Source organism: Calidris pugnax, unplaced genomic scaffold, assembly GCF_001431845.1.
Source record: "Calidris pugnax isolate Ruff unplaced genomic scaffold, ASM143184v1 scaffold28, whole genome shotgun sequence".
NCBI lineage: Eukaryota > Metazoa > Chordata > Aves > Charadriiformes > Scolopacidae > Calidris > Calidris pugnax.
In genome coordinates, this window is record NW_015090842.1 from 9,164,856 (window position 1) to 9,177,473 (window position 12,618).

Sequence of the window (12,618 nt, forward strand, 5' to 3'; positions counted from 1 at the left end):
GATCTGGCTACAAACATTTGAATACTGAGACTCTTCAGGGGAAAAAAAAAAGAAAATTGCATAAGAAATCAAGGGAATCGTGTCCAGACTTTGTGCGCACGGAACTCAAGTGCTTAGTGCTTCTGCCATGGGCAAAGCAACCTGCAGATCACTTCTCTCTATGAAATAGAGCAAATTAATTATCCCAGTGGCAAAGAGGGCCTTGAACAAAAGATGGAGCTGTGGTGTGTGTTGCCAAAGTGCCGTCTGCGCTGGCTGCTGCGGGTGGGGAAGCCAGAGCTCTAAACCCTCTTGGTTGCCCCAGTCCACGCTGGTTCCTCACCTGGATGCTGCAAACTGCTTTTCAGAAAATTTATGCTCCCTGCCAGAAAGGCTCAGGCTGCCTGGCCTGGGAGTGTGCTGTGCTCTAAGACTTCATTCTAGTTTTCTGTACACTGGTCTTCCCATCTAGGTGAGCCCTTAATAGTAATTTTCCCCTCTTTGCCAGATTTGTCTCTGCACTAACCTCAGTATTTTATTCATAGTCACTTCTAATAGTGCACTAGAGACTAAGTGTTGCTTTATATTTGTAGAAATCCTCAAGTACTGCTGGTCCCATCCCATTAATAAAGCATACAGGCCGTCGGGTAGTGAGAGGTGTTTCTTGTGCTGCTGTCCTCACTCTGGGCCTGGGAAATTTCCCCATTTACCTCCCAGGGACTTTCTGCTGGGTCTGTTCCTCGTGCCTGTCCTCCCTTCTCAGCTGCCACCTCCGATGGGCAGGAGGTTATAAACATCAGCGTCCGTCTCCCGCACGACTGGCAGCCACCGGAGGAGTTACTTTTCTCTTCAGGGACACTTTGCACTGTGTTAGGTTTTAATATTGTGGTTAACCGCAGAGATTTATACAAAGCTGAAGAGAAGCAGAAAAGGAATGTGAAATAAGAAGAGTATGAAAGGAAAACCAGGAAAACAAGACTAAAAATAAGTTTGGCATAAATGTTTCCTCAGTTTACACAAACTAAAAACCGAGGATCTGTTAATGAATTGGAGAAACCAACTTGGTATTTGCATTACTCTGGAGTTATACGGATAGCCCCATAGCTTTTTAGGCTAAAATTATGGAATAGTCCTACTCATTTTAGATCTCTTATCTGAAGGGAAAACCCTGTCAGTGAGGCTGCAGTCACACTTCAGTCTGTTTTCAGATGGTTCCTTGACAAGGGATCTGAGATGTTCTCAACGATTTTGAATCTATTTATCAATCAAAGCTTATAAAAGTGAACTTTATTATCCACCTGGGTTGGATGCTATGTCCTACACAAGTTCCATGTTTGAAACACCACAACTGTGAATTTACTTAAGGTCTGAAAACAAGACATCCGTTTTCTTACCTTTTTTTCTTGAAAGCTGTGCCTTTGGAAGCAATTGCACATGCAAGGCTGAAGGGAGGAGTGAGGCTATTTGAAATGAATCTCCTCCATGACTTCAGCCAAAGCAGACAGCAACAGGCACTTCAACTTAGCATTTTCAGTGTATTCCTGGATTTTGTATTTGCAAATTAGCTGCAGAAGTATTAATAACTAGGATTCTGACAATGTTGTAGTGAGCCTAAACCACTTATACAAGCACAAACTATTAATATATGAGCAGTGTTTCACTGGGACAAAATTGCAAATGCATGTACGGAGGGAGACATGGTTTGAAATCAGATGTGTGTAGGGGATTTAGGTTTGGTTGGCTTGTTTTCATGTCTCGATAGCATTCTTTCTTATAGCAGCTTTCAAAATTTAGAAATACAGGATGTGATGGTGAAAAAGAGTATTTGGTTAAATTTTGTGCTCAAGTTCATATGCTGGTGGTAAATTTTGTTAGGTGTGGAAGACAACGTAATTCCAAATCTAAAGCGTGCTTCTAATCCCTTTGGGCTGTCTTCTACTTCTGGTCTAAATGTTGGATAAATATTCACTATTGCTGTTGTCGCTGTTATTTGTTAATTATATTACTTCAACACAGTTTTCCACTAATGGGAAAGAAAACGTTGATGGTCTCTTGAAAACTTACCTGCTATCAAATTTAGCAATCTGGTAGAATTAGCCACCACTTTGTCACTAATTTATTGAACATTTAAGTAAACTCCAAATTACCTATCTTGAGCAGAAAAAAAATATCTTGTGGCTGTGTGCAATAACTGTCAACAAGAAATAATTTGACAACAAAACCTTAGTTTAGGAGCAGTGCTTTATAATTTTGAACCTCCAGTATTTTCATTTGAATAAACAAGTTGCGACTGTTTAGCGAAACCTAAAGGATTGGAAATCTGGTTGTGTTTCCACCCTTGTGTCTTTGTGTATCATCTTGCAGATGCTGGGCTGAGAGCATAGCGGCAGGGCTTCAAGGAAGAGTTTTTCATAACAGAAGTACTGCCACAGTAATAATCCCATATCCAGGGCGTTACATAAAGCATCTATTAGATGAATTTATGGAGGGAAAATCCATCAAGGGCAGATCTCTGGAATCTGTGGGAGTGTACAGGAAAATATCATTAAATGCTTGCCCTTTTCTTGTAGTTTATCTGTGCTTGTGATATTGGTTGCTATCAGGGGAAGGCTTATTGGGTGTGATGGACCTTATCCAGGCCAATGCAGCTGTTCTTAAATGCTATTCATCTTATAGCTCTGAAGACGGAGCTTGTTTCATAATCTAGCTTTCCTTACTCCAACTAACTTGGCTAAAAAGTTTTCTATGGGATTATCCTTTCACAGCATTGTCAGGCTACTCGTAGGCAGTAATTTAATTTTTAAGGAGACTTCCTTTGAAGGCTTAAGTCGATTGTGTTTACTTTAAATTCTTTCACGGAGGACTGTTTTTGCCTGGAAAATGAGTAGAATCAGGCCTGTAGGAAGAATTTTATTTGAGAAAAAGTTCACTATAGTAGCGCTATTCTCATTTTACACAAAATAGAGAAAGACTGCAGTGAGTAAAGTCAGCAGTTTTAGACCGTATCCTGCACCAGGTGGGGAAGGTCCAAGCACAGGGCAAACAGGTAATTTTACTCTCCTTACCTACCACAGTTCTGTCACTCCGGGACTTCCTACTGTCTTTCCTGTGGTCACCCTTGGTGGACTTTCCTTCCACAGCACCGTTCAGCTCCGTGCTCCCGAGCTGTCAGAACGTGCATCAGGCTGGCACAAGTCCTTCCCCAGCTCCAGCACATGCTGTGCCAGACATGGGTTTTATTTTGGTTCTTTTTAGAGCTGGTTCTTTTTTGGGAAGAGAGAGGGAATAATTGTTTTCTATTTGCTCTCTTCGTGCCACTCATGATTTTGTAGATCCTTATCACGATTTCAGTATTTCAGCCTTCTCTTTCCAGCCTACTTAGTCTTCATATGGACTCTTTATGTTATTTTTGGTGCCTTTGTAAGTGTATTCCCGTTTCAACTCTGTCATAGAGCTGATACACATGCAGACTTTATAATATGGGCACATTCCCTTTGGCTACACCAATGGAAAGCATTTTTGTATTGATGTACTGATTTCATCTTTCCTTTTGCAGGGCACTGATACACTTCAATCAGCGATCCAGCCAGAAATGCAGATAGAACACGGAGCAATCCAAATTCAATGAGAGAATTGTGAAAAGCTGTGTCAGCCCAAGATGTCAGTGAACCATGGTCAGAAGTTAAGTGCTGTAGTCTTCGTACAACAAGAGGAGAATGGAAATGCCCGTTAGACTAATGGTCACACCTCGCACATCTCCTGCAAATAGTAGAGTTCTGATGATCTGGTTGGCATCACCTGGAATAAATCAGACCCAGTTACTTAAATTGGAGCTACATCACTGCATCAATTGAGGATCTGGCCTTCAGAAGAAATAAATGGCCTGCCCTTAGGTACACTTAGGGAGAAAAAAAAAAAATCTTTCAGAAAGAAGGAAAGAAATCTAATTAATTAAAACCGTGAGACTAAATTAATGTTTCATCCTGTTCATTTCTTCTGTGAAATACGCCGTTTGAATGTCTGCAGATATCTTAGGAAGTGTATTGCTGCTTTGCAATACTTGCTTTACCACAGATAGAAGATCAAGAGCTCAAATATTTTTCACTGTTTAAACAGCTTTTTTTTATTTGCTATGGTGTTTATAACAAAAATGGAAAATATTTAAAAAAAGAAAAATCCCATAACTGCAAGTATTAGCCTTTTGCTGGTGTTTTCTGTTCAGTGTAATGAAAAATGTATTTGCAGAAGACTAACAATTTTGTTTGTACTGTTGCTTAACTACTTTTCTAGGGGAAAATGCTTTTAAATGCTGTAATTATGCATTTCTAATGAAAAATAAATGTGTATTTATGAATAGTGCAGCTCTACGTTGCTCTCTGCCTTAGGAATGAATACGGTTTGACTGGACTGTGCTGTAAGAGTGTAGTGCTGGAGTATTTGAAGACAGACGCAATCTGGCAAGCTCTGCTGTCAATCTGAGAAGTAAGATTAAGTCTATAAGGAAGATACCAATCTTAGATCATGTTATTATCTAAATTTGCAGTGCAAGAAAAATGTTATAGTTAAGCTTTTGAGTCTGCAAATCCCATTTTATACAATGTATTTATGAAATAATTTTTTAAAAACGTGAACGATTCTTCTGAGCTCTCTCCCTTTTAGTTCCTCCCTTTTAGTCCAGCCGTTTGTGGCAATACCCGAGCTGGGGATTCATCCATAAAAAGCTGGGCTGCAAAAGTCTGGTTCTGACTTTGTTATCCAACCTGCCACAGCAAGGTGAAATCCTCTTTCCACTGAAACTTATGGGAAACATGATACCAATTTCAAGAAAGCTACATTTTCATATTTTCTAAGCTTGAGTGGAAAGGATACGTGTTTGCTACAACCTGATTATCTTAATGGTGCACGTTTTTATACAAATACAGAGTTTACTGGGGGAAGTGTTGCTTTGTATTTGTTTTTCAGCTGACTTGCTAAAATGGTTATTGTCAATACATAGCTCATAATGCAGTTATTGTATTAATGATTCTACAAGGTTGAATACAGGATAACTTGGGGTTTTTTTGATGAAAGGAAGGATTAAGCATACCCCATTTCTGGGAATGTTGTCCCTGGTAAGTATTACACTTTATGTGAATTCCTACTTCTCTTTAGGCTATTTGTTGATGCACAAGTACAATGCACACTGAACCACAGCTTATTGAGTACAATGTTTGCAACTGGCCAAGAATTTGGCTACTCTTCAGTTTCTTTTTTTAATAGTGTTTCTCAGACTGGGTGATGTTTAAAGAGCTTGGCATCCAAACAGAAGCCTAAAAATAAAGGCAGCCTGTACATTTTAGCATGGCTGTTTAATAGTAATTTATCGCTTGGAAGCGTCAGCGAGGAAGCCGGGGTGGCACAGGCGCTGCGTGCTGTCGCATACCACTCTGCTGCTATATTCATACTGGCCACAGTGGCATTCTGCAGAAAGGTTTAGCCAGATTTCCTTCTGCATTCTGGGCATCTTCTGCTTTCGAGGGGAACACACACACATTTAAACTGTAGGGTGTCTGTCTTTGTTTTATGGCACCGTTAAGAATTCTCTTCTCTTTGCATTTTCCAGATCAGGTACAAGATGAAATCAAGTTCAGGAGAGGTTTTCTTTAGCCACTAGACTGCTGCATGCTCAAGTCTCTTCTGGTAAAAGTGATTGTAAAGGCACATCCAGCAGTGAAGTAGCATGCACTAGTTCAAGAGAATGAAATCTGCTTCATCAGTGTGGAATGGAGAGTGTACAAATCCAGTGAAATAAATAGGTAAGGGGAGCAGCTTAGTAAGATCCTCCACTGCATTCAAATGTTAAGACTGTGTGTTCCTCAAGATGTGAATTTTTCTCAGTGTTAGTCAATGTTTACATTAGTCAGAGCTGTGTCACACTATGTTTATAGTTCAAAGAAGAGAGGCTTCAACACTGAGGCAGGTATTCCTATGAGTAATCCCTGTTCCTGTTCCCTTTCTGTAGACTTTATGTCCTGGGAAGATTTATGTCCCTGTCCAGGGAGGAAATGTCCTCTCTTCAAGAATGTTTTATGTGTTTTCTAGACATGACAGGGTGTGTCACGTACAAATAAGTCATTCCCGAGAAGAGTAATTCAGGAATGAATTGTCTTCTAGGAAATGCTTGTGACTGGGAAGGTTCTGTGCGAGTGTTCATACAGGGGTTATTGTAGCAATAACAGACCAGCAGAACAGTCAGAAATCCTAAAAGATTTATAACTCAAGGAATGAAAATCTTGCAGGGGCACTGGGGGTATTGCCTGGTGCTCTGTTCAGGTAGGTTGGTGGTGTTTCATGGATGTGAAAAAAAGCTGCCTGTTTTCAGTAGGTCAGCTAGAAATGAGTTCTCATTATGTCTCCTCCTGTTATTCACAGCCTCTGCCTTTTTAATAGTGAGGTTCTTTTCCCTCAGCAAACCTTCTAACATCCTCATTTGTAACTGTGTTCTTTTTCTCCTCGTGCTGCTTTTGTCCAAGAGGCAGAGTTTGAGAACGTATGACTAAGAGTCTTCAGGGGGACGTTTCATGTAAGGTTAGACTAGGGTCAGCTGCATATTTTGTTTGTAATTCATCTTGTGACCTGCAGAATACTGTTTTCATGGGTTTGATTTTGTTTTGTATGATGATGTTTAGGCATGCAGGCTTTGGGGGAGGAGAGCCTCTGGTTACCCTACATAGTCCCATTGGTTATTTTTGATATAATTTTGAGGTCCTGTAGACAGGACCTCACCATTTATCTTGACGTACTAAAATTCTTGACATGTAGTTATGGCTGCACAGGCAGTAGGGTACCATTCTGATGACCTTTCAGATCACTTAATATTGAATCCCACCTAAAAGAACACCCATCTCATGAATTCTTAGGGGCTATGATGATCCTGATGTAAAAACTAATCAAAATGTTATGGTTTGATGGATTGTACAACTAGAAAGGGGTCTAAGAAGAGTGAAGGATGTGGGTTATTTCTTTTCTGTCTGTCTGTCTCTTTCTTTAATTCCTTGTTAGTTTTACATATTTTGTCTTGCAAAACAAAACTATAAAAATGAGCCCCCTTCTGTGACCCAGATCAACTGGAATGCCTTCATTAGCTGCATTTTTAGGCATTTCAGTATTGACAGTTTGCCTATAAAGCAAGCAATGCTGGCCAAAATGTTGCTCTCGTGCTTGTCTCAGTCATGGAGATCCTGGCATGTATTCGGGTGTGCTCTGGTGGCCCTGTGCTTTATTATCCACTTTGCAGAGCTGCTTATGGAGTCTCAAGTTAGAAGATACAGTGAGAAAACCAATAGTTAACCCTCCCCCAAATCACTGTAAAATCTCACTCTGCACAAACTTCTGCTGACAATCAATGTTCTTTCTGAATTCCTAATTATGGAAGTACAGAAAATTTAGAGCCATAATTGCAATTCAACGAAAACTGTTTCCCATTACCAGAAATAAGAGTCTTGCTTTCATTCGCTGTGATCCCAAAGCAGTTCTATAAGCTCTGCTGATTTAGGGGAGTACTTGACAGTCAAACCTCATTTCCTTGAATGAAGCTGGGAATAAGAAAGCCATTCAGTTAGAGTGGTGTTTGGGGTAAACTGAGATCGCTTTTTTAATGCGCTGGTACAAACGGACGTACTTGATTCCTCTGCTAAACAAGGTTTGACATATTTAGAGGTTGTTTTATACCCCACAAAAAGAGGAGTAACTAACTGTGCGGAGAGTGGAGGCAAGAGGAGTCGTGCAGAGCTGAAGTTAGATCTGAAGCGCGTAGGACACGATTGCCCACGTGCAGTTTGGCCAGGGCCAGGGGTTCACACTCCTCCTCTTTCAAAAGGTGCCAGGGATTTTTAATCAAGTCGTGTTCTTTAGCATGATAAATTGGATGGAATTTGTGAAATCCTCTTTTTCCTCATCCACAACTTCACATGAGAAGTTTAATTCAAGAGCAAATATCTCTGCTGTTTGACTTTCTTTGCCTTTTTTAAAACTTATGTGAATTCTACTTTTGAAAGCTTTCTCATGTTTGTTTCCTATTCAGTTTTTTAAAGTATACATTTTACAAAGGAAAAATAATCTTTAATGATATTTAATAATTTTTTATAATAATAAATTTAATAATTTGGGGCAGAAAATTATCTTTTCAGGATTTTGGTTATCAGCATGGATATTTTAAATTCACCACTAGACTAGGAAAAGTTTTGTTTTTCCAGTCCTTCAGGTTTATCTGTGTTTTTTGAATGTTTAAGTAAATTGTCTGGTTTCATCTCTGTCCATCAGCTTGAGTTAAGCATGAGTTAATATATGTTTATAATCTTCCAGTAAATATTTTATTTCAGATTTTTCATTCTAGTTAAAGGAAACTTAATGTGGTTGTGAAGCAACAAAAGCCTGGATGGAAAACCGAGTTTAGCCTGACATCTCTCCGTGCTGCTCTGTGAGGCCAGCTTTAAGGACAGACTGTTCATTGTCTCTTACTGTGCCATGATCTGGACATTTATGGTATTTAAATTGAAAATAATAAATATCCCTTTTTTTTTTTTTTGCACGCTGATTCCCTGCTTTCCTTAAGGAATCTCTGGGATTTCTGTTTGAAAGATGCAGTGGGGTTTGCTTGTCAAACTGTTGAGTGCATAGTATCAGGATCTGAGAATTTAAGCAAGTACACAGAAATCAAAGGAACTTCACTCTTTTGTTATTACCAGAGGGAAAACAAGTCTTCTGAATGTATATATAAAAGAATTCAATTTTTAATTGATGAACTATATATTAAATTTACTATTGGCTTTCTGGGTAAAGCAGAAAAAAACCTGGGAGCTGGCCAGCACCATTTGACTCGCTGAACGCTGCACTTGAGCTTGCTTCGTGTGTGTATATATATTTCTATATGACTATCTAGTTGCTCGAGTTTGCAGGGGGCTGGCCCACCTCCTAGGTCCTAGAGGCCACCTCTCCCCTGTCCTCGCTTCCTTTTGGTATGTATTTTTAGTCTCCCATTTCTATAGCATTTATTTTTAGTCCTATGAAAAACCTAGATCCATTTTGCTGCTTTGATCTTACCAGAGGAGCTCGGCTGGCCACCTCTAATTAAAAAGAAACAAATCAGAAGCCTTTAGTCTGCTGGATTCTGAATTATATTTAACATAAAAAAAAAAAAGAACAACAACAACCACCAATCAATGGTTATAGACATTACCTGGTGCACGGAGAGTAGCTCTCTTGCTTGGCTTATTTAACACTGGCAAAAATTGCCACAGTTGGAAATTCTGTGTCTGCCCTTAATTAGTAACATTTTCAGTTTAGTAACCAGATTTTTCCCTGCTGTTCCCATGTGGCAGCAAACTTAAACCTTCTTTTGCAAGCACCCAGGTGAATACCCGAGTAGGTGGTACTGGGAGTTGCACTGAGGACTCTGCTGACTTCCAGCCTAGGTTAAACAGCAGCTAAACTCGTCACTTGATGCCTTTCCTCCCCAAAATGCCTGCTTCTATCGCCCCGGTGTCACGACCCTCTGAGGGCAGCCCTCCTCTAATAATCACAAACTGGAATGATTTAATCAGACACAAACGATGTGCTCGTCCTAAAGCAGAGCGGGCTCGGTTCCGCTTCCCGTCCTAGCGTGTGTGAAACGCTGCGCTCTCTCGTCGGGGCCATCTGCCTTGCATAATTGCTGTTATTTAACAAGCAATTTTATTACTCAATCCTACTTCAACTCTCTTAATCCCCCTGCTCTAATGGGCTCCCAGCTCTCTTCCAGCAAAACCAGAGGAGAAATAAAAAAAGCCAAAATGTTTATAAAAGAGGAGGCGGGAGGAATCAAGGAGAAGATGAGGAACAGTTTGTTGATTTATTTTGAATCCCTTCCTCCCTTTTCATTCATTCAGGTTGCCTTGTGCTCCTTTCTACAGTTAAACGTGCAGCCCAGGGAGGTGGTTCACACTGAGAAGTTCTTCATTTTTTGAAATGAGATAGTGACAAAAATATCCTACTTTTATCCAAGGAACAGCAGCTCTGGAGGTAGGCAGGGGCAAGGTGGAGGGTAGAGGTTTGAGTTCTTGGTTTGGTTTATTTTTAATTTTATTTATACCTTATTATGTTTTTAAATATTTGCAAGCATCCTGTGGGTGAACCTCCTCCCCCCTCAGCTTTAACCCACTCGAGGGGGGGTGGGGGGGCGGGGGGGGGGGGGGGGGGGGGGAGTTACATCTGGTTTGGGTTCTGCCTGAAATTCTTTTGAGTTTTGCTAAATTGACCATTATAATGAAATGAGGAGCTTTTCTGGCATGTTCTTAGAATTTCCAACAAATAGCGCATCTCCACGCTTTCCACCTCTGACATTTTCCTCCGTTTTCATGGAAGTTTTCTTGTGGGGCAAAAGGCTGAATGCACCTTAGTGAAAATATTTTCTTTTCTTTTTGTTTTACTTTTTGTAAAGGGTGGAAGGTATTAATCTTTTCTGCCAAAAAATCAGCTTTTGTAGGAGTATTCCCATAAGGAACTTTGACCTCCGCTTGTGTCTTTGCACGGATTGGCATAGTTTTCCGTGCTGATTCCTTTCTTTGAGCAAATGCAACACACTTGGCACTAGTAAAGCTTTATAGAGAGTAAGTAGTTGAGTGTTTTGAGAGAGGTTTTTTGTGTGTGGTTTTGGTTTTACTTTGTTTTTTTCGCTGATCCGACTCACGGCATGGAGCTCTCTGTGCTGTACAGAAATGAGCCTGACAGAGAAGAGTGTGCATGGATTTGAGCTCCCTCGTGGCTGTAGGCTTTTGGCTCCCAGTCCCTCCATAACCTTTGCAGCTCTAATCAATGTGCAGATTTGGGCAAGTAGAGGGTAAGATTTAAAACCCCTTGATTGGAGTGTTGCTCTTGGGAAGAAAACACTGACTGGTGAAGAGCAGGGAGGGAATTACAAGAGCCAGAAGCCAGTCAGATTCAGGTGGGAAATGAGGCAGAGTGTTTGACAATGTGTGTGAAGGAAGATTAGTAACTGAACAAACTGTCGAGAGAGGTGGATTCCTCATCTTTAGGTACCTTCTGCTCTTGATTGGCTGCTGCTGGCGAGACTATTACCAAACGCAGCCCCGCGATGGCATGGCTCCTGATGGTAACTGGAGTGTGCCTTCGTCTGCAGCCGCCTGGCACTCTGTGATAAGTGTGCAAGGGTTGTCCCGTGGGATGCCTGTGGTTCTCACAGTCTGCAGCTTGAATGGTCTCACAACAACGTGTCCACACAATAAAGCCCACTGCGCCGGTGTGGCCCAAATTGACCGTACGTGCTGGCTCCAGCAGTCCCCCATCCAGCTGCCTTTCTGCAGTTACCAACATCATGGGCAGGGTGTAGAGCTTTTTAGTTTGCATTCTCCTTTTGTGTCCTTTACTTTATCCAGAGAAATACATGATGGCAGCAGGGTCTGTGATGCATCAGAGATGCTGGCTCTGGTGAATAACTGGAAGCTCGAGCGTAGAAGTTATTTCTGTAACGGCTGTGCTCGTGTACGTGTGCCAGGTTTGCTCACTGCCTTCTGAGCAGGCTGAGCTCCTCAACAGGGCACCGTTCCTCTTCTTGTTGTTCTGCACGGATCTGAGCAAAGGCGATGGAGAATGGGTAGTGGCAGGGTGCCTGGCCATGTGACAGGACTGTCACGTAGGAAGCCATTGGCTCAGAAATCAGGTTGTTCAGTCTGGAGAAGAGAAGGCTCCGGGGAGACCTTCTAGCAGCCTCCCAGTACCTAAAGGGGGCTACAGGAGAGATGGGGAGGGACTTTTTATCAGGGAGTGGAGCGATAGGATGAGGGGTAATGGTTTTAAATTGAAAGAGGGAAGATTTAAGTTAGATATTAGAAAGAAATTCTTCACTATGAGGGTGGTGAGACACTGGAACAGGTTGCCCAGAGAAGTTGTGGCTGCCCCATCCCTGGAGGGGTTCAAGACCAGGCTGGATGGGGCTTGGAGCAACCTGCTCTGGTGGGAGGTGTCCCTGCCCAGGGCAGGGGGGTTGGAACTGGATGATCTTTAAGGTCCCTTCCAACCCAAACTATTCTATGATTCTATGACAGTGGTAACTCTTTCATCCTGCACAACTGTCCCTGGACAAGGAGCACACGTTCTCCTCTGCTCTGCAGTTCTCAGTGCACGAGGGTTGAGTTGGGCTGGAAGGGCATTTTACCAAGTTGTGACCAGTGAAACAGAAAAGTGATAGGTTCTTGTGCACAGATGCTTGTTTGTAGCCAAGAGCAAAAGTCCTACTAATGAACAATCCTTCTGTCCGTAGGTGGTCTGGGAGCTGAGGAAGGAGGGGTGGGTTGATAAAGATCATATGAAACAGAACTCAAGACAGAAACAATTAAAAAAAAAAAAAAGTCAGATTTGAAGTCCCTATTCCTTTGGAACCAGTTGGCTTCTAAGGAGTCCATAGTTAAAAATATCATCATTAAAAAGAGCTTGCTTATGGCACAGAGTTAGTGAGGAGGGAGCATCTAAGAAAATAAAGAAAATACTTTATTTCTCTGAAAATCCTGCTTCTCTGCAGTCTTTCATACCTAAGAGTTTTTTGTGGGTGTTTACTAAACACTTCCAGCAGAAGGAGAGTTAAGTACATGAGAAGGGGGTGGAGAG

General features: G+C 41.4%; 1 protein-coding gene across 1 annotated transcript in view; it reads left to right on the forward strand.

Annotated features, from left to right (window-relative positions):
* BANP (BTG3 associated nuclear protein) overlaps positions 1-4,346 on the forward strand; it is a 135,815-nt gene extending 131,469 nt beyond the window's left edge. The window contains exon 12 of the mRNA XM_014942091.1: positions 3,536-4,346. Coding sequence (XP_014797577.1) covers positions 3,536-3,607 — 72 coding nt within the window. The 3' untranslated portion in view covers positions 3,608-4,346. The remainder of the gene's footprint in view (positions 1-3,535) is intronic.
* The last annotated feature ends 8,272 nt before the right edge of the window (positions 4,347-12,618 follow it).